The sequence below is a fragment of the Hyperoodon ampullatus genome (assembly GCF_949752795.1).
Source record: "Hyperoodon ampullatus genome assembly, chromosome: 8".
Classification (NCBI taxonomy): domain Eukaryota; kingdom Metazoa; phylum Chordata; class Mammalia; order Artiodactyla; family Ziphiidae; genus Hyperoodon; species Hyperoodon ampullatus.
Genome location: NC_136921.1, coordinates 93571581 through 93592107, shown reverse-complemented (window position 1 = coordinate 93592107; position 20527 = coordinate 93571581). Strand labels below are relative to the sequence as shown.

At 35.3% G+C, this 20527-nt stretch overlaps 1 protein-coding gene across 1 annotated transcript in view; it reads left to right on the top strand.

The window, feature by feature from the left end:
- SESTD1 (SEC14 and spectrin domain containing 1) overlaps window positions 1-20527 on the top strand; it is a gene marked incomplete at its 3' end in the record, with an annotated part of 86806 nt that overhangs the window by 40350 nt on the left and 25929 nt on the right. Inside the window, exons 5-8 of the mRNA XM_079710496.1 lie at window positions 2507-2620; window positions 9034-9131; window positions 11338-11393; window positions 14571-14782. Of these exons, the coding sequence (XP_079566622.1) occupies window positions 2507-2620; window positions 9034-9131; window positions 11338-11393; window positions 14571-14782 (480 nt within the window). The remainder of the gene's footprint in view (window positions 1-2506; window positions 2621-9033; window positions 9132-11337; window positions 11394-14570; window positions 14783-20527) is intronic.

Here is a 20527-nt window from a genome sequence, read left to right as displayed (position 1 = left end):
TCTTCTAAATTTGCAGTTATTGACAAAAGCATGTCCTGTGTCCATCTGTATCTTTTAAATCACTGCTGTCTATGTAGCCATGTTCTTTTTATTCTTAGTGTAATTTATGTGTACCTTCCTTTTCTTCTTGCTTTATGTTATCAGAACTTTGTTGATTTCATTTTAGTCTTTTCAAGGAACAACTTTTGGCTTTATTAATTTCTTAATTTCTCCCCTTCCTTCTCTTTTCTTTAGATGTATTCTATTGTTCTCCTCCCACTCCCTGCCCCCAACTTCTTAGGTAGGTCACTTAGCTCATTATTCATTAGCCTTTCTTTTCTAACATAAGCATCCAAGGCATTTAATGTGTTGTTATCAATAGCAATTTGTTATAAACTCTAATTATGACAGGATTTATTTTTCTCTGATAGTTTTATGAACTTTAAAAAATATTTTATTTTATTTTTTATTTATTTTTGGTTGCATTGGGTCTTTGTTGCTGCGTGTGGACTTTCTCTAGTTGCATTGAGTGGGGGCTACTCTTCATTGCAGTGCATGGGCTTCTCATTGCGGTGGCTTCTCTTGTTGCAGAGCACAGGCTCTAGGCACACTGGCTCAGTAGTTGTGACACATGGGCTCTAGAGCACAGGCTCAGTAGTTGTGGTGCACAGGCTTAGTTCCTCCGCGGCATGTGGAGTCTTCCTGGACCAGGGGTTGAACCCATGTCCTCTGTGTTGGCAGTGGATTCTTAACCACTGTGCCACCAGGGAAGTCCCCTTTTATGAACTTTTGATACCATGTTTTTGTAATCTTCCTAAGGTGACTCCCCTTCCACCCTTTTAGCAAAGCATTTTGTAGTCTTGGTTATTTCCCCTTATTTACTGTTTACATTACAACTTCATATATAGTATGGATATACCTAGTTTTGCATATTGGGTATGTTTCTGAATTTTTCTTTTCTTTCTTTCTTTCCCTGGTAGTTCTTTCACAAGTCCTCCTTATGTTGTTGAGTTTATTCCCCCCCTTTTTTTAAAGTTAAATTTATCAAGGTATAATTTACATACAGTAAAATTCCTTTTTTAGCGTACAATTTTGAGATTTGACAAACAGATATAGTCATAAATCCTTCATCACAGTTAAGATACAGAATAGTTCCATCATCCCCAAAGATTTGCTCCTCACATTTGATAGTCACGCCTTCTACCACTCTCTCTATGGTGCCTGTCTTCTCTGCATATTCAGACTAGTTGGTTTTTCTGTGACCTCAGCTCTCTGAGGAGTTTCAGAAAAGTTTTAATTTTGTAGATTATCTGGGCTTTGTTGTTGTTTAGGGTGGGAACGGTGCTCTTTCCAGTTGGACACGTTATTTTTCTTATCAAGTCTTCTGCATTAACACTACCATTTGAATATCTTTCTCCCACATATGTATTTTTTTAATACTCATGTGTATCCTCATTGAAGTTTTATTTAGTGCTAAAATGGTATCTTTGTTCATTTTGTAATTTGTATTTGAAATCTTTTAAAGTTTAAAGAGTATCATTTTAACGGGTAAGTTTCAAGTTTATGAATTCTCTGAACTTCTCCCTACTTTCTAGTTCCGTTTTTCTTTTTTTTTTAAAGGATGCCAATCAATTTAGTGCGGCCATTTTGTTTTATTTATTTATTTATTTTTAAGAAGATGTTGGGGGTAGGAGTTTATTAATTAATTAATTTATTTTTGCTGTGTTGGGTCTTCGTTTCTGTGCGAGGGCTTTCTCTAGTTATGGCAAGCGAGGGCCACTCTTCATCGCGGCGCGTGGGCCTCTCACTATCACGGCCTCTATTGTTGCGGAGCAAGGCTCCAGACGCGCAGGTTCAGTAGTTGTGGCTCACGGGCCTAGTTGCTCTGCGGCATGTGGGATCCTCCCAGACCAGGGCTCGAACCCATGTCCCCTGCATTGGCAGGCAGATTCTCAACCACTGCGCCACCAGGGAAGCCCTCTAGTTCTGTTTTTCAAATTAAATATTAGTATATGTTATCCTGAGTTTTACTCTAATATTAGAGGATATGTTTTGTTAATATATAATCAAAGGAATGATAGAGAAATTTCATGTAAGAAAAGTATATAATTTTTTGATTTCCAGATTTATTATTCATTTGTACTTATTATTGTAGTGTACCTAGCTAATTTTAAGACCATGTGAAAATTCTTTGACGAATACATCCTTGTACTAAAGGAATTGACTTTTACTACCAAGAAATTATTCATATTGATAAGATTTGAAAATATTTCATCTGAGCTGCTAACATCTCTTGTTGTTTATAATGTGTTATTATAAATGGTTTGTGATAGCTTATTTCTTAACAGATAGCCACAATTTATTGAATTGATTTTAAATGCTGTTGTATTATTTAAATAAATGTCTATGTAATATTTCATCATGTTGGAAATAGTATTGCATATGCTAATCAATTTTACCTCCTCATCACTTTTCATGGACATTAATGGTGACTAAGTTTTTTTTTTCTTTCTTTTTACCTTTCTAGGTTATTTTAGTGTCTGCCAATAAATTGACTCGTTATATAGAACCATGCCAGTTAACAGAAGATTTTGGTGGGAGTCTCACCTATGATCATATGGACTGGTTAAATAAGAGGCTGGTTGGTATATTACAATGAGAAACGTTATTATATATAAATAAGACATATTTTGATAGCTTTTTTTTTTTTTTTTTTTTTTTTTTTTTGCGGTACGCGGGCCTCTCACTGTTGTGGCCTCTCCCGTTGCGGAGCACAGGCTCCGGACGCACAGGCTCAGCGGCCATGGCTCACGGGCCCAGCCGCTCCGTGGCATGTGGGATCTTCCCGGCCCAGGGAACGAACCCGTGTCCCCTGCATCGGCAGGCGGACTCTTAACCACTGCGCCACCAGGGAAGCCCCTTGATAGCTTTTTAATTTTAATCAACTGAAAGGTAGATTGTCTACTTTTTACAAAACTAAAGAAATATAATGCATACCACATGATAGCATAATGCTTGAAGGCATATACTCTGGAGTCAGACTCACAAATATTAGCTATTACTGTTGTCATTAGTAGCAGTATTATAGTCAAAGTTGTAAATCTTTTGAGTTGAATAACAGCAGCATAATTTCCTGAGAGGTAATCTAGTTGATACACCTTTTTTTTTTTATACAGCAGGTTCTTATTAGTTATCTGTTTTATACATATTAGTGTATATATTGTCAATCCCAATCTTGCAATTAATCCCACCACAACCCCGCCTCCCGCTTTCCCCCGTTGGTGTCCATACGTTTGTTCTCTACATCTGTGTCTCTATTTCTGCCTTGCAAACCAGTTCATCTGTACCATTTTTCTAGATTCCACATACATGCATTAATATACAATATTTGTTTTTCTCTTTCTGACTTATTTCACTCTGTATGACAGTCTCCAGGTCCATCCACGTCTCTACAAATGACCCAATTTCGTTCCTTTTCATGGCTGAGTAATACTCCATTGTATACATGTGCCACATCATCTTTATACATTCATCTGTTAATGAGCATTTAGGTTGCTTCCTTGTCCTGGCTATTGTAAATAGTGATGCAGTGAACATTGTGGTACATGACTCTTTTTGAATTATGGTTTTCTCAGGGTATATGCCCAGTAGTGGGATTGCTGGGTCATATGGTAATTCTGTTTTTAGTTTTTTAAGGAACCTCCATGCTGTTCTCCATAGTGGCTGTATCAATTTACATTCCCACCAACAGTGCCAGAGGGTTCCCTTTTCTCCACACCCTCTCCAGCATTTGTTATTTGTAGATTTTCTGATGATGCCCATTCTAACTGATGTGAGGTGATACCTCATTGTAGTTTTGATTTGCATTTCTCTGATAATTAATGATGCTGAGCAGCTTTTCATGTGCCTTTAGGCCATCTGTATATCTTCTTTGGAGAAACTTCTATTTAGGTCTTCTGTCCATTTTTTGATTGGTTGTTTGTTTTCTTAATATTGAGCTGTATGAGCTTTTTCTATATTTTGGAGATTAATCCTTTGTCCATTGATTTGTTTGTAAATATTTTCTCCCATTCTGATGGTTGTCTTTTCATCTTGTTTATGGTTTCCTTTGCTCTGCAAAAGCTTTTACGTTTCATTAGGTCCCATTTGTTTATTTTTGTTTTTATTTCCATTACTCTAGGAGGTGGGTCAAAAGAGGTCTTGCTGTGGTTTAGGTCAAAGAGTGTTCTTCCTATGTTTTCCTCTCTAAGAGTTTTATAGTGGCCGGTCTTACATTTAGGTCTTTGATCCATTTTGAGTTTATTTTTGTGTATGGTGTTAGGGCGTGTTCTAATTTCATTCTTTGACATATAGCTGTCCAGTTTTCCCAGCACCAGTTATTGAAGAGACTCTCTTTTCTCCATTGTATATCCTTGCCTCCTTTGTCATAGATTAGTTGACCATAGGTGTGTGGGTTTATTTCTGGGCTTTCTATCCTGTTCCATTGATCTATATTTCTTCTTTTGTGCCAGTACCATATTGTCTTGATTACTGTATCTTAGTAGTATAGTCTGAAGTCAGGGAGTCTGATTCCTCCAGCTCTGTTTTCTTCCCTCAAGATTGCTTTGGCTATTCAGGGTCTTTTGTGTCTCCTTACAGATTTTAAGTTTTTTTGTTCTAGTTCTGTAAAAAATGCCATTGGTAATTTGATAGGGATTGCATTGAACCTGTAGATTGCTTTAGGTAGTATAGTCATTTTCACAGTATTCATTCTTCCAGTCCAAGAACATGGTATATCTCTCCATCTATCTGTGTTATCTTTGATTTCTTTCATCAGTGTCTTATAGTTTTCTGAGTACAGGTCTTTTACCTCCTTGGTTTATTCCTAGGTATTTTATTCTTTTTGTTGCAGTGGTGAATGGGATTGTTTCCTTAATTTCTCTTTCTGATCTTTCATTGTTAGTGTATAGGAATGCAAGAAATTTCTGTGCATTAATTTTGTATCCTGCAACTTTACCAAATTCATTGATTAGTTCTAGACGTTTTCTGGTGACATCTTTAGGATTCTGTATGTATAGTATCATGTCATCTGCAAACAGTGACAGTTTTACTTCTTCTTTTCCAATTTTTATTCCTTTTATTTCTTTTTCTTCTCTGCTGTGGCTAGGACTTCCAAAGCTGTGTTGAATAATAGTGGTGAGAGTGGACATCCTTGTCTTGTTCCTGATCTTAGAGGAAATGGTTTCATTTTTTCACCATTGAAAATGCTGTTTGCTGTGGGTTTGTCATATGTGGCCTTTATTATGTTGAGGTAGGTTCCTTCTCTGCCCGGTTTCTGGAGAGTTTTTATCATAAATGGGTGTTGAATTTTGTCAGAAGCTTTTTCTGCATCTATTGAGATGATCATATGGTTTTTTTTCTTCAGTTTGTTAATATGGTGTATCACATTGATTGATTTGCATATATTGAAGAATTCTTGCATCCCTGGGATAAATCCCACTTGATCATGGTGCTTGATCCTTTTAATGTGTTGTTGGATTCTGTTTGCTAGCATTTTGTTGAGGATTTTTGCATCTATATTCATCAGTGATATTGGTCTGTAATTTTCTTTTTTTGTAGTATCTTTGTCTGGTTTTGGTATCAGGGTGATGGTGGCCTCATAGAATGAGTTTGGGAGTGTTCCTTCCTCTGCAAGTTTTTGGAAGAGTTTGAGAAGGATGGGTGTTAGCTTTTCTCTAAATGTTTGATAGAATTCACCTGTGAAGCCATCTGGTCCTGGGCTTTTGTTTGTTGGAAGATTTTTCATCCCAGTTTCAATTTCATTACTTGTGATTGGTCTGTTCATATTTTCTATTTCTTCCTGGTTTTGTCTTGGAAGGTTATACCTTTGTAAGAATCTGTCCATTTCTTCCAGGTTGTCCATTTTATTGGCATAGAGTTGCTTGCAGTAGTTTCTTATGATGCTTTGTATTTCTGAGGTGTCTGTTGCAACTTCTCCTTTTTCATTTTAATATTATTGGTTTGAATCCTCTCCCTCTTTTTCTTGATGAGTCTGACTAAAGGTTTATCAGTTTTGTTTATCTTCTCAAAGAACCAGCTTTTAGTTTTATTGATCTTTGCCATTGTTTCCTTCATCTCTTTTTCATTTATTTCCGCTCTGATCTTTATGATTTTTTTCCTTCTACTAACTTTGTTTGTTCTTCTTTCTCTAGTTCATTTAGGTGTAAGGTTAGATTGTTTATTTGAGATTTTTCTTGTTTCTTGAGGTAGGATTGTATTGCTATAAACTTCTCTCTTAGAACTGCTTTTGCTGCATCCCGTAGGTTTTGTATCATCGTGTTTTCGTTGTCATTTGTCTTTAGGTATTTTTTAATTTCTTCTTTGATTTTTTCAGTGATCTCTTGGTTATTTAGTAAGGTATTGTTTAGCCTCCATGTGTTGTATTTTTTACTTTTTTTTCCCTGTAATTTATTTCTAATCTCATAGAACTGTGGTCGTAAAAGATGCTTGGTATGATTTCAATTTTCTTAAATTTACCGAGGCTTGATTTGTGATCCAAGATGTGATCTATCATTGAGAATGTTCTGTGGGCACTTGAGAAGAAAGTGTAATCTGCTGTGTTCAGATGGAATGTCCTATAAATATCAATTAAATATATCTGGTCTATTGTGTCATTTAAAGCTTTTTTTTCCTTATTAATTTTCTGTCTGGATGATCTGTCCCCTGGTGTAAGTGAGATGTTAAAGTACCCCACTATTATTGTGTTACTGTCTGTTTCCTCTTTTATAGCTGTTAGCATTTGCCTTATGTATTGGTATGCCCCTGTGTTGGGTGCATATATATTTAGAATTGTTATAACTTCTTGGATTGATCCCTTTATCATCATGTAGTGTCCTTCCTTGTCTCTTGTAACATTCTTTATTTTAAAGTCTATTTTATCTGAGTATTGCTATTCCAGCTTTCTTTTGATTTCCATTTGCATGGAATATCTTTTTTCATCCCCTCTGTCTGTATGTGTCTGTATGTGTCCCTAGATCTAAAGTGGGTCTCTTGTAGACAATGTATATATGGGTCTTATTTTTGTATTCATTCAGTGAGCCTGTGTCTTTGGTTGGAGCTTTTAATCCATTCACATTTAAGGTAAGTATTGATATGTATGTTCCTCTTACCATTTTCTTAATTGTTTGGGGTTTGTCTTTGTAGGTCCTTTTCTTCTCTTATGTTTCCCACTTAGAGAAGTTCCTTTAGCATTTGCTGTACAGCTGGTTTGGTGGTGCTGAATTCTCTTCGTTTTTGCTTGTCTATAAAGCTTTTGAAGTCTCCATCGAATCTGAATGAGATCCTTGTGGGGTAGAGTAATGTTGGTTGTAGGTTCTTCCCTTTCATCACTCTAAATATATCGTGCCACTCTCTTCTGGCTATAGAGTTCCTGCTGAGAAATCAGCTGTTAATCTTTTGGGAGTTCCCTTGTATGTTATTTGTGTATTTTTCCCTTGTTGCTTTTAATAATTTTTCTTTACCTTTAATTTTTGTCAATTTGATTACTATGTGTTTCAACGTGTTTCTCCTTGGGTTTATCCTGCCTGGGACTCTCTGCACTTCCTGGACTTGGGTGGCTATTTCCTCTCCCATATTAGGGAAGTTTTTGACTGTAATCTCTTTAAATATTTTCTCGGGTCCTTTCTGTCTCTTCTCCTTCTGGGACCCTGTAATGCATTTGAATGAATGTTGGTGCATTTAATGTTGTCCCAGAGGTCTCTTAGGCTGTCTTCATTTCTTTTAATTCTTTTTCCTTTATTCTGTTCTGTGGCAGTAAATTCCACTCTTCTGTCTTCCAGGTCGCTTATTTGTTCTTCTGCGTCAGTTATTCTGCTATTGATTCCTTCTAGTGTAGTTTTCATTTCAGTTATTGTGTTGTGCATCTCTGTTTGTTCTTTAATTCTTCTAGGTCTTTGTTAAACATTTCTTGCATCTTCTCGATCTTTGCCTCTGTTCTTTTTCCGAGGTCCTAGATCATCTTCACTATTATTATTCTGAATTCTTTTTCTGGAATGTTGCCTATCTCCACTTCATTTAGTTGTTTTTCTGGGGTTTTATCTTGTTCCTTCATCTGGTACATAGTCCTCTGCATTTTCATTTTGTGTGTCTTTCTGTGAATGTGGTTTTCATTCCACAGGCTTCAGGATTGTAGTTCTTCTTGTTTCTTCTGTCTGCCCTTGATACACCATTTTCAGAGAGGATATTTAGACATCAATTTGAGTTGGAAAGCAGTTTGACAGGATAAAGTTTTCATTTCTGAAAATATATCTTCTTTTTCAGGGCAGACTTTGGAAATTTGCCTCTCTGTATAATATAGTATTGTTTAATCGAACTGCCTGGGACTAAAAGAAAAAACTTAAAATTTACTCACATTAGATTATATGCTAATTTTTTTTGAAGAATAATGAACTTTTGGATATTTGAGAATGGATAACCAGTTCTATTTTCACCATATTTGAACAATGATATAAAACCAATGAGTGTCTATTTTATTCTAAGCAGACTTGCCCAAATCCCTTTTTTGAAATATTTTTAAGAAATCGTGTTAAGATTATAAGTAATTTATTTTTATTCTACATGCTTATATATAAAAGTTTTTAAGTATTAACATGCAACCAGAATGATTAATTGAATAACATAAAGAAAAGTTCTTTAACTGGAATTAGAGGGTTAGAACTGGTCTGAATAATGTTCATGTAGTTAAAACTGTTGTTGGTACACATATTTCTCAAGGGAACAGGAATAAATATAAACTTGTCTCAGGAATAAAAATAATTTCTTAATGTGTTTAAATTTAAAAAATTCTTTATCCATTAAAACTATTCATTGTTTTAGGAAGCAGTTTTGTCTTCATTGTTTTAATTTTGTCTTCATTGTCTGTGCTGTGTGGTCTGATGATTAAAGTGTACTAAGTGAGGTCCAGAGAGGGAACCAGAATCCTGCTTGACTAATTCTGTTGCTCTTAGTTGAAAATCCTTATGTACATATCAACTTTTAAGATCATCCTTAACATGTTAATAAAATCTCATACCTTAGGTTTTTGAGAAGTTTACAAAGGAGTCTACATCATTATTAGATGAACTTGCTTTGATTAACAATGGAAGTGATAAAGGAAACCAGCAAGAGAAAGAAAGGTAAGTGTCTATTGTCCTGCAATTACACCTTTGCAAAGCTGTGATTAGTGTGTTAAAAGATAACCTCTGTTGTTAATGCAAGCCAAGAGAACTAGGGTAAGCAAGCCTCCATTCAGTCAAACTTGGCCTATAAAAGTTGTATTAAATTTATTTTTTCATACTTGAGAATTTGCTTTACATATAAAATTTATTGATTTGAATCCAGGTTTCTTTACAGAAGACTTTTAATTTTGTTGAATAGTAATATATTTACCTTTTTCTGACACTGTGTAAAATAATTATTTTGCAAGAACATGTTTTCAGAATGTAACAATTTTCTGCCTTTTTAGAGTTTTACTTTGCTTGTAAAGAATATGGAAAATGTTGCAGCTTGAAATAAAATCATTACAACTTTATTTAAATATGTTAGCACTTAAATGCCTATCTTGTGGAACTCCTACATCCTTGTAAAATATGTGATATTCATGAGTTTAACTTTGGGAATTTAGTATTTTATGACAGTGGATCTAATTGTAACTACCTAGATTTATCATTTTACAGATTTCCATTGAACTTTTCAACCTCAACAGTTCTCAGACCAATTTCCTTTCCCCAGGTAAAAAGTACTGTAGAAAGCAAATTAATCCTCAGTAACAAAGTAGTCACTAGGCAGTAATTTTTCATTAGGAAATTTGAAAGGATCAGCACTCATCCTTGTCTATCTCTTTTGCATCTGACCTTGAAAATACAATGGAACCTTGATAGAATGCATCTTGTTATCCCATGAATCCAAATATAGTTACAGACCAGTTAACTGAGATAATAATATAGGAGGGATGTGAGAAGATCATAGTTTAACATCAAATCTTGATTTAAAACAAAGTAAAAATATGAAAACAAATGGTTTGAATATAAATCTAAAGTTACAACAAACATTTAGGGACATTACTATCTTATAGATAGAGGCCATATAAAATGTAAATAACAATTTTACATATACGTAAATATGTGAGTGTGTATAGACCTCACACACACACACTTATATACTATGGAATTGAAAATATCACTCAAGTTACTTGACAAAAATTTGCCAAACCTCTTGCTTTCTGAGTAGTCCAGCAGAGTAAGTCTGGTGTTTCTCAAAATCATGTTCTCCAGGAAAGCCACCCTAAGAGGATACTGGTAGAAAATGAGTTTATGGTCATAGAGTTTAATGCTGTTTACTATGTTTCCTTCTCTGGGAATGACTGTAAACATTTACAGATTACATGTTCCAAGAAAGTGTTGCAGTAAATAAACCTGTTTAATTGCTTTCTTAAAATTTCCTGTACTTACATGACAGTGGAACCCCATCTTCTCTACTCAGTAGTATCTCATTCAGTGTTTTGGGAAACACTGGGAAACGATGGTTTGTGTGACTACATGAAGTGTCAAGTGAAATCTTGTATTTGCCAATCCCTCCCTAAGTTTTCAAGTGTTATTACTTAGTCTCTTTTAAACTCCACACAATGAAGTCCCTCTTGCAAATTTTCATCACCTTCTTTATGTCAGTCCTCAGGAAACATCTGGGCTATACAAGAGGTGAAGGCCTAGATCAGTTGACAAAAGTGAAAGGTATAGAGCAAGACCTGTCAGTTACAGTAGCAAGGCCCTAGGCTTTGATTTGCCAAGTACTCTATCTTTCCTTCATCTTCTCCACTTTCCATATATGTTTAAGAAAATAAAGCCCATAGTCCAGCTGCAAATGAAACATAATTAGTACATAAAGAGTGTACATCTGCTAGGGTACACATACATACGAATATCAAGATTGCTATAGATAGGTAAACTTTGGATTGGAGGATGGCTGCACACGATTTTAATGTTAACGTTTCTGGATTATTATATAGCGACAAATTTCAGTTTGAAGCAGATATCCAGTGGAAGAATAATAAAATGGATTCCTTTGATATACTTGAAATAATACTGTAGTTAATAACGATAAATTATATTTTTCCAAGTAGTATATTTTGTTATTTATCACATAGATATTTCTTTGGCTACTAGTGTTTAATTATCTGTAATGGGTTTCCCGATGCTTAAGAGAAATTAGCCTGGTAGGACAGTATGCTTCAGATTTTCATATTTGTAGGCCCCTGTTTGGGTAAGTATATGTAAAGGATTTTTTAAAGTTATATAAATAGAAATACATACAGTTTTAAAAAAATACTCTTTTGGTGCTTGCCAGGTCTGTGGATTTAAACTTTCTTCCATCAGTTGATCCTGAAACTGTTCTTCAGACAGGTAAGATGAAAAAATATATTTATCATTGATAATCATAATCCATTAAACCAACCATACATTAACTGGCTTATGAAATAAACATCGATTTGAATATGTATTATGTCGTAGAAACTGAAGGAGAAGTGTTTCAAACTGCTCTTTGGTTTAACCTAAGAGTGTGTTAATAGACTCTACAATATTAAAAATTATTAATAATGATCAATTATCTTGAAATATTTGAATTTGAATTTATTTCTTTACATATGACATGAAGATAAAAATTTCTATTTGATGGGTTTGCTATGAGGATTATTGAATATGCATTATTCTAGCATTGTACTTTTATGTATTTCATATTTCATTCTTCTAAGTACTCCTTGAGATAATTAGTATTATTTTCTCTACTTGAGGAAGCCAAGGCTTAGAGATATTAAAAAACTTGTTCAAGATCAAATAACTATTAAGTTCTACCACCATAGCACTAAAAAAAGGTCTAAATCCAAAGCCACTAGTTGTACTGTTTTACAATCATCTGTGTAAAAACACTTAGCACCTTGCAATGGCCTTGCACGTAGTGTGTGTTCAGTGCTGCATGGTTTGTATATTCCAGCCCAAATAGCTTTAGTAGTAGTTTCACAGATTCTAGAGAACACATTGGAATTCTTTTAAATGAAAATACCTTAATTTTATTTCTAATATATTTTTCTAATAGGGCATAGTTCTAATCCTACTGCATAGCAGGTACTATTCTAAGCACTTTATGTATGCTAACTCATTTATCCTTCACTACAACCCACTGAAGTAGGTACTGTTGTCATTCCAGTGTTAAGATGGGGAAACTGAGGCATTAAAAGGTTTTGTAACTTAGGCAGATTACACAGCTAGTAATGCTAGATTTGGGACTTTAACCAAGGCAGTTTGGTTTTGAAGTATCGTCTTTGAAATCATTATGTGGTGCTGCTTCTCTAATGTAAATGGTATCCACAAGGAAAACATTAAAGGTAACAGTCATCAAAGAAGAAAAAAATATATATTCTGATCTTAATGACTTTTATGGAAATATATATATAAAGAATATGAATGTGTGTGTTAATATATAGAAAGACTTTCCATAAGTCTTCAAAACAGGTGTCCTTCCAATTATAAAGTGTAATAAAGAGTAAAGAAATAAATTCTGAATATCTTCGTTGTATTGATTCAGTTTTCCCGAGTTTTTTCAGTACGATTTAGATCTTACTTCCAGAAAGAACAAAGAAATAATTGTAATCTGTGAATTACTACATGTTTAGAAGGTACAAGAGACTGTCAGTAAAAATATTGCTTTAGATTCAAAACTTAGTTCCCTGTTTATATTTAACATTTTAAAAGCTGCTTAAGCCATTGAATTCAGAAACTTGTTACATTTGTATTTTAGAATTATCTTTCTATGTCACTAAGTCCTTTTTAATATGCTATTGACTATTAAAGTAGAAAGAGTATAAAATGGGGACATTTAAAACAATCTTGGATATTATTCAGAAATTGGAAATACCTCCAAATCATAATAAAAACTGTTTCTATTATTTAAAGCCATTTAAGTTTAGGAAATTTTCTTGAATAGAGATGAAGAGAAGAGAATTTAAATATCTGCATATTTTGGGTTCCTTAATGATAATTGGAATAGCATTATCCTAGAAAAACAATTTGCAATTTATTTACTTAAAAAAAATTTTTTTTTTTTTGGTGGAAAGGATAGTTTTCTTTGTTTTGGATGCCGGCAACAGGGCGGTGGGGCAGACTCGTGTCCAAAGGCCAACTCCCTCTTCCCCCACTGATGATCAGTGGGCAGGAGCTATTACAGACGGAGGGAGGGAGCTACATGCAGAAACAGCACAGTCAGCTCTGACAGTCATCTTGAAATTGGTCATCAGTGGTCTGACCAGCGTCATCTTGTAAAACTGTTAATGTTATACTTACAGCTTTAGATGTTGCACATTCTATAATTTTAACTTCTTGTTCATGAGTGATTTTCTCCATGAGTTTGCTGTAATCAAATAACATTGAGTGCAGTTCTTACATTAGTGTGGCCCCTCATGATTCACAGTTAATATGTTGTAGAAATTTATATAAATAGAGATTATATAAATGTTATTTTGTACCAGTATTAAAGACTTTCTCCCTTTAATCATACATTTGTTATACACCAACATTTCTTTTAGGTGCTGTGATTAAGGTTATGGATTAATAGTGAAATGCTACAACATAACGCTTAGTATTGATTAGTACTATCAGACAAAACATACTAATTAGTACCATCAGACAGAAATCCCAGATTGTAATTGTACTGTACAGAGAAATGGTTGGCACAATGTCCTGAGGAGTGAATCCACCAATAACAAGAATGTGATAGATAGAAAGGTCTAGAAAATATATGTTCCATATATACTATATACTTACTATATAGTATGGCGTATATAGAATATATGACACAGATCTTCCTCAACTTACAATGTGATTGCATCCTGATAAACCCATCGTAAGTTGAAAATATCATGTTGAAATGCATTTAATACACCTAAAGTACCGAACATCATAGCCTAGCCTAGCCTACCTTAAACGTGCTCAGAACACTTACAGTAGACTACAGTTGGGCAAAATCATCTAAAACAAAGCCTATTTTATAATGCAGTGTTTAATATCTTGTGTAATTTATTGAATAATGTACTGAAAGTGAAAAACAGAACAGTTGTATGAGTACAGAATGGTTGTCAGTATTACTGTCAGTTGTTTACCCTCATGATCATGTGGCTGACTAGGAGTTGCAGTTCACTGCTGCTGCCCAACATTGCAAAAGAGTATCGTACTGCATATTGCTAGCCCAGAAAAAGAAAAAATTCAAAATCTGAAGTACGGGTTCAACTGAATGCACCATCATAAAGTCAAAAAATTGTAAATCAAACCGTCGTTAAATTGGGGACTGTCTGTATATGATAGAGCTGTGGTTTACGGCATAGTATATATCCATATGTATATGTATGCATGCAGTTTTCCTATTTATTTCTATATAAATTGAGAAATTGCATTTCAGTACTTAAGACCTGGTAGGTAAATATATAGGCAGATACGTTCTAAAAATAAGGGATTAGAATTGAGAAGATTGAGAAGTAAGATTTATATTTCTTCATGGATATTAATTATAAGTATTTTTCCTTCTTAAAGGACATGAATTGTTATCCGAATTACAGCAGCGTCGATTTAATGGCTCAGATGGAGGGGTGTCGTGGTCTCCTATGGATGATGAACTGCTAGCACAGCCACAGGTTATGAAATTATTAGATTCACTGCGAGAGCAATATACCCGCTACCAGGAAGTTTGTAGGCAACGTAGTAAGCGTACACAGTTAGAAGAGATTCAACAGAAGGTGATGCAGGTAGGTGTCTGATTCCAACATATTAAACTCTTCTTAAAATCTAAATTTTCTTATGTGTGTGTGTAATTTCTACTCTGTACCTGATTTTATACTAAGCCTTATTTACATTATATAGAGAACTTTAGAAATGTCAAACCAGACTCTCAAACTATTTTTACAATTAGTATTTGCATTTAAATTATATTATTTCTACAGTGATGACATTGAGCATTCAGCCCACTCTATCAGAATTTCAAAAATAACTAGCTGTTGGAAACATCACTTGTGGTCTCTGTATTCTTGTAATAAATAACATTTTATTGTTGACCTTAGATTTATTTTAAATTTCTAATGACTTAAGTTTTTTTTTTGTTGTTGTTGTTGTTAATTTGGGCATTATGAAGAGTTTTTCTATCCTAGCAAAATGTTAATGTGTAATATAAGTAATTATAATACTAAGTTTCCTTATTTATGATACTGATAGAAAACTTTAAGTATATTTAATTCTTATGAATTTTTAGTTCCTTTTAAAATTGATTTTTATAAGTAGGCTAAAAATGCTAAAAATCGATACTAAGGAAGACATTTCTGTTTTTAGACTACATTCTGGATTTTGATCTGTTGAATTATTAAGAAGTAAATCTTAAATATTTCACTTTAAAAATCCAGATTAGAAGTGTTCCAAAGTTTTTAATCTAGATTCATTCATTAGTTAAGTATTTGTTAAGTACTTATTATATAGAAGGCATTGTGCTTTTTCTACAGGATATAAAGGTAAACTTGGGTTTTGCTACATTAAACTTAAGAGGGGAGAGAAAGTGTTAGGTGTCACAAGGGAATGCCTGAAGTGCTGTGGGCATTCAACGGAGGGATTATTCCCCTGGTTGCAGGTGATCTTGGAAGACTTAGTGGAAAGAGGTGGTGCTTGAGCTTGTCCCCAGGAATGTGTAAGATTTCACCAGGCATCTCCTTTAGGTTTTAAAGGAGAATTGGCATTCTGTGGAGGAGAAAGAATAGCATGAATAAACAATAACATGAAATCCCAAGTTCTACTGAAGAAAAAGGCAGCAGTAGGCACCAGGGAAAGTGTTTGGCCTGTGAGTCATGGAACATAGTCAGTGAGCATGCTCTGAATCCCAGTTTTTCCACTTATTTGCTGTGTGATCATGGTTGCATTATTCACCCACCTGAGCCTCAGTTTGACTTCTTTCTTTTTTCCCTTCTTCTCTTTCTCTCCCTTCCTTCCTTCCTTTCATTACATAAAACAGGGGTAACAGGACCTCTTTTGAAAGGTTTGTTGAAAGAACCCAGCACTGAGCTAATGGAAGCTATTATATTTGTTCCCATTAAACTAGATTGTAGCCTAGAATTCTAATTCAGCTGTTGGAAAACTTGTTCTGTAAAGGGCCACATAGTAAATGTTTAGGCTTCTTGGACCATACAGTTTTTCTTGAACCTGTGGGTATTTAACTGCCATTGTAATGCATAGTCATTATGTAAACAAATGTGTTTGGCTGTTTCAGTAAAACTTTATAAAAACAAGTGGTAGGCTAGAATTGGCCTGCAAGCTGTAGTTCGCTGAACGCTGCCTGATTAGAGCATCAAGGTGTCATGGGGAAAAAGGCTTGAAAAGAGGGAAGGAGTTGGATCATGGAAGATCTTGAATTCCAGGCAACAGGATTTAGGCTTTATCTCATGATAACTACATACAAACTCAAGATTTCTGAGCATATGTTAATTATATATAAGTTTTTTCTACATAATATATTCATAAATTAAAGATAGCTTGTATTAAACTCAGGTAAACTTTAGTTAAATAGCTTGAGAGTATCTTTGAAAACCATAAAGATGGAATAGCATAGTGGTATACAAGTACCCCAGTAACCTGGGTCCACTCTCTTCTGCCACTTTCAAGTTTGTTCTTGGGAAGGAAGTGTACTCCTCAATGCCCTAGCTTCCTCCTCAGTAAAGTGAGGAAAACAATAATAATAATAATACCTACTTAATAGGGCTGTTACAAAGATTAAGAAGATAATTTTAATACAATGTTTAGCTTGGCACATACAAGTTTTTATTAGTATTATCTATTTGCTCACTTGTTAAAGAAATGAATATCTACAATAGTGTGACGTTGTGCTTGGTGGAATATAGTGGTGAGTAAAAGCAGACAGGGTGTCCCACCTTTTGGTGCATGGCTACATAACTACACAAATAGTTGTAAAATTGCAACCACTCAAGTCCCAAGGAGAGTGGAGGGAGGAAGAGTGAGAAAGAAGACTATATCAGAGATGAAGCATTTTTCTGGCTTGCAAGACTTAATGGATGATGGTGTTGTCTAATTAGGGAAATTGGACAGGTTTGGGTTTACGTGCAGATGGAAAAGGTGTGGAAAATCATGAGTTTGGTTTTAGACATGGTGAATTTCAGGAGACTCTGAGACATCTAAGAGAAGATATATAAAGGTAGTCCCAAACAGGTCCAGAAATGAGAAGTCTGGGCTGGTGACATACTTGTTTGTCATCTGTGTATGAATGGTAATTAAAGCATTGATGTGGGTGAGAATTTCCCAAGGAAAGAGCTGAGAGTAGATGAGAAGAGGGCTTTGTAACTGAGCTTTGAGAAGCTCCAGCATTTAATGACAAGACAGAGGAGCATACTCCTGAAGAGAAGGCCGTGGAGGATTGGCCAGAGACGAAGAAGGCAAGTGTGAAGAGCTCTGTGTCATGGAAGTCAAAAGAAGAAAGCATGTCAGGGAAGGAGTTGGGAACCCTGTCGAATGCTGCTGGAAGATTGGAAAAGAGGAAGACTTAACATGTTCACTAAGAATCCACAAGGTCAAGGTCGTTGGTGATCCCAGGGTAAGGAGTAGCAGGGCCAGTAGCACATTGGAGTGAATTCAGGAATGAAAGTGAGGAGTGGTGAAGGAGACGTGGAGTGTAGGGAACTCACTGAGAATTTTGTCTCTGAAGGAAAGATGAGAAACAGAGCAACGCCTAGAAGTGAGGGTGTATTAATTTGCTAGGTCTGCTGTAACAGAGTACTACAGACTAGGGGACTTAACAATAGAAATGTATTTCCTCATTTTTCTGGAGGCTAAAAGCCCAAGATCAAGGAGTTAGCAGGGTTGATTCCACCTGAGGGCAGTGAGGGAAGGATCTGTTCCAGGCCTCTCCCCTTGGCTTACTGATGCCTTCTCCCTATGTCTTCATATCATCTTCCCTCTATATCTGTCTGCATCCAAATTTCCTCTCTTTTTTTTTTTTTTTTGAAATACAAGATATTTCACGTTTATTATAAAGTGGCTTCTTCACATTTATTATAAATAAGGTGGAGGATTTTGTAAACATTCTGTGTCCACTGGTCAGCTATTTTTCTTTTTTGATTCAATTGATTCAGTGATAGAGATGGTAGCAAATTTTCCTCTCCTTTTAAGGACACCAGTCATATAAGATTAGGGCGCACTTTAATAACCTCATTTTAATTTAAGTGCCTCTTTAAAGACCCTGTCTTCAAATAAATATGGTTACATCCTGAAGCACTGGGAGTTAGGACTTCAGCATATGGGGAGTGTGGGGACACAATTCAGCCCACAGCTGGGGTCAAGTGTAGTTTATTTTTGTTAGTTTGTGTTTGTAAGATGGAAACTAAGGGGGTTAAATTCTAGGGGGGAAGTATATGTGGAAGTGAATGGACTCCAAAGCAGAGCTGAAGGGATTAGCTTTAGAATGGAGGAGGGAGAACTCTTCCTTTGTAACAGGAGGGAGATGGTAGGATGATCCAGAGTTGCCTCCATATATATAAGTCAGGCATCAAGAAGATGAAGTAGTTCTTGAATGATTAGGTTTTTTTGGTTGTTTTTTGTTTGTTTGTTTTTAAGTAAGAGACAAGGGGAATCTCTTTGGTGGTGGAGGTTTGGAGGCAGTGTAGGGATGGGGAGGGCAGTGGTTAAAGAGGGTTAGAGGTTTAAATGGAGTGGAAATGATTCAAAATTTTCATTTTTGGGATTGGAAGAGTGAAATTACCATGGAAGTATAGATGTATTTTTAGATAGTGCTGATCTTGAACTTATGGTGGAAACTTTCTAGCCTGTTATGTGACCCTGTCAATTCATGGCTGGCTGTTGATGTGCAGGCACCAGAGAACGTGGGTGATGGGATTCCCCCAGCATTTGTGCTTTGCTATGTGACATCAGGGACAAAGGAGTTAATGTATTGACATGCATTTTTGAAATGATGGACCAGCTCAACTGGATAAAGAATAAAGAAACTAGAGAAAGGAGATGATGATGATACTTACAGTGATGGTGGTGATGGTCATGAGATTATTGTTGAAAACAAACCTCATTGCAATTCAATTTTCCTTATAAGCGTTACATGTGAATTGGTTAGAGCATTAATATTCGCCAGGTGATGGTTTCTACACTCTGTTTTTCACAGGTCATATTTTAGGGAAAGATCTATTTCTCTTGCCAAAGTGATTACTTAAGTTTAGCTATTTAGTAACATATATTGATCATGTCTGCACACACAGAATATAAACTACCATCTTCAGTCTTGCAAATTTGGGGGAAAATGAAATTTTTTGATGTTTATGTAAAGATAATCATAAAGTTGACTACCTCTGCTTGTGTAAAGTTAATGAAAGTTGAAATTTTCCACATCTCTTTTTTTTACTGATTTATCACTGAAAACAGAACATAATGAAAAAGAAACCAATAGCTCTAATAGATAAACTATATGGTAATAACCATTGTTTGTCAACCATTTATTCCCCACAGTTCAAATCGGTAGCATTAGACTTCATGTGGAATGCAGAAGTTCTCCATGTTGCTGCCGCTACATTTAAAAATCAGATTTCACGTACTTCTGTATAGGAGATGATGCCACTTCACTGAAATAAGCTATCGTTATTCTCATTATTTATTGTGGCAGTAATTTCTGCCAGCATTGCAAATATTATTTCTAGAATCATCCATGTGATTTTCTTCCTTTGTAGAAAGGAACCATAGATGCAAAATAGGATAACTCTGAGTTGCTAAAGTATACAGCTGGAGGCTGTGATCCCAGCTCTCCATATTCTTTCTTCTGGTCAGATGCTTGACATCTGCTTGATATGCCCTTCTACCTTGTTTGACCTAATATGCTTCTAGATATTCTCTCATGCAGTCTTTAGAAATCAGCCTGGCCAGGGAAAAATGATGGATAGTCACATGCATTTTTGGCCTCTGCAAATATTTGTCATGGTGGATTCTAAGAGCACATCTCCAAGATTATACTTTGCATATAAATGTAACCGTTTGAGAGGTCACATTCATATGGATTGTGCATGAAACTGTTTTTGCAGTAAGTTAATATTCAGATTGACTGATGAGCAAGATGTCCTGATTGAAATTAAGTTTTATAACCCAGTTTGGCAAACCACCATCATTAATGCATTTAAATAGATTTATTTACTGGGGCATCAACCTCAATTTGCATCATTTTTATTAGAAATAGTTGTACATTTATGGTGTTTACGTTACTGATGTTGCATTCCAAGGGAAATTACTTTCAGCATACGTTAAAACTATATGTACAGTTGACTGTGTAACTGTTTTTGTGTATATGTGTGTGTGTGCCAAGGAGATGTCTTTGCTTTATTTAAAATTTATTTTTGGGCTTCCCTGGTGGTGCAGCGGTTGAGAGTCTGCCTGCCGATACAGGGGACACGGGTTCGTGCCCCGGTCTGGGAAGATCCCACATGCCGCAGAGCGGCTGGGCCCGTGAG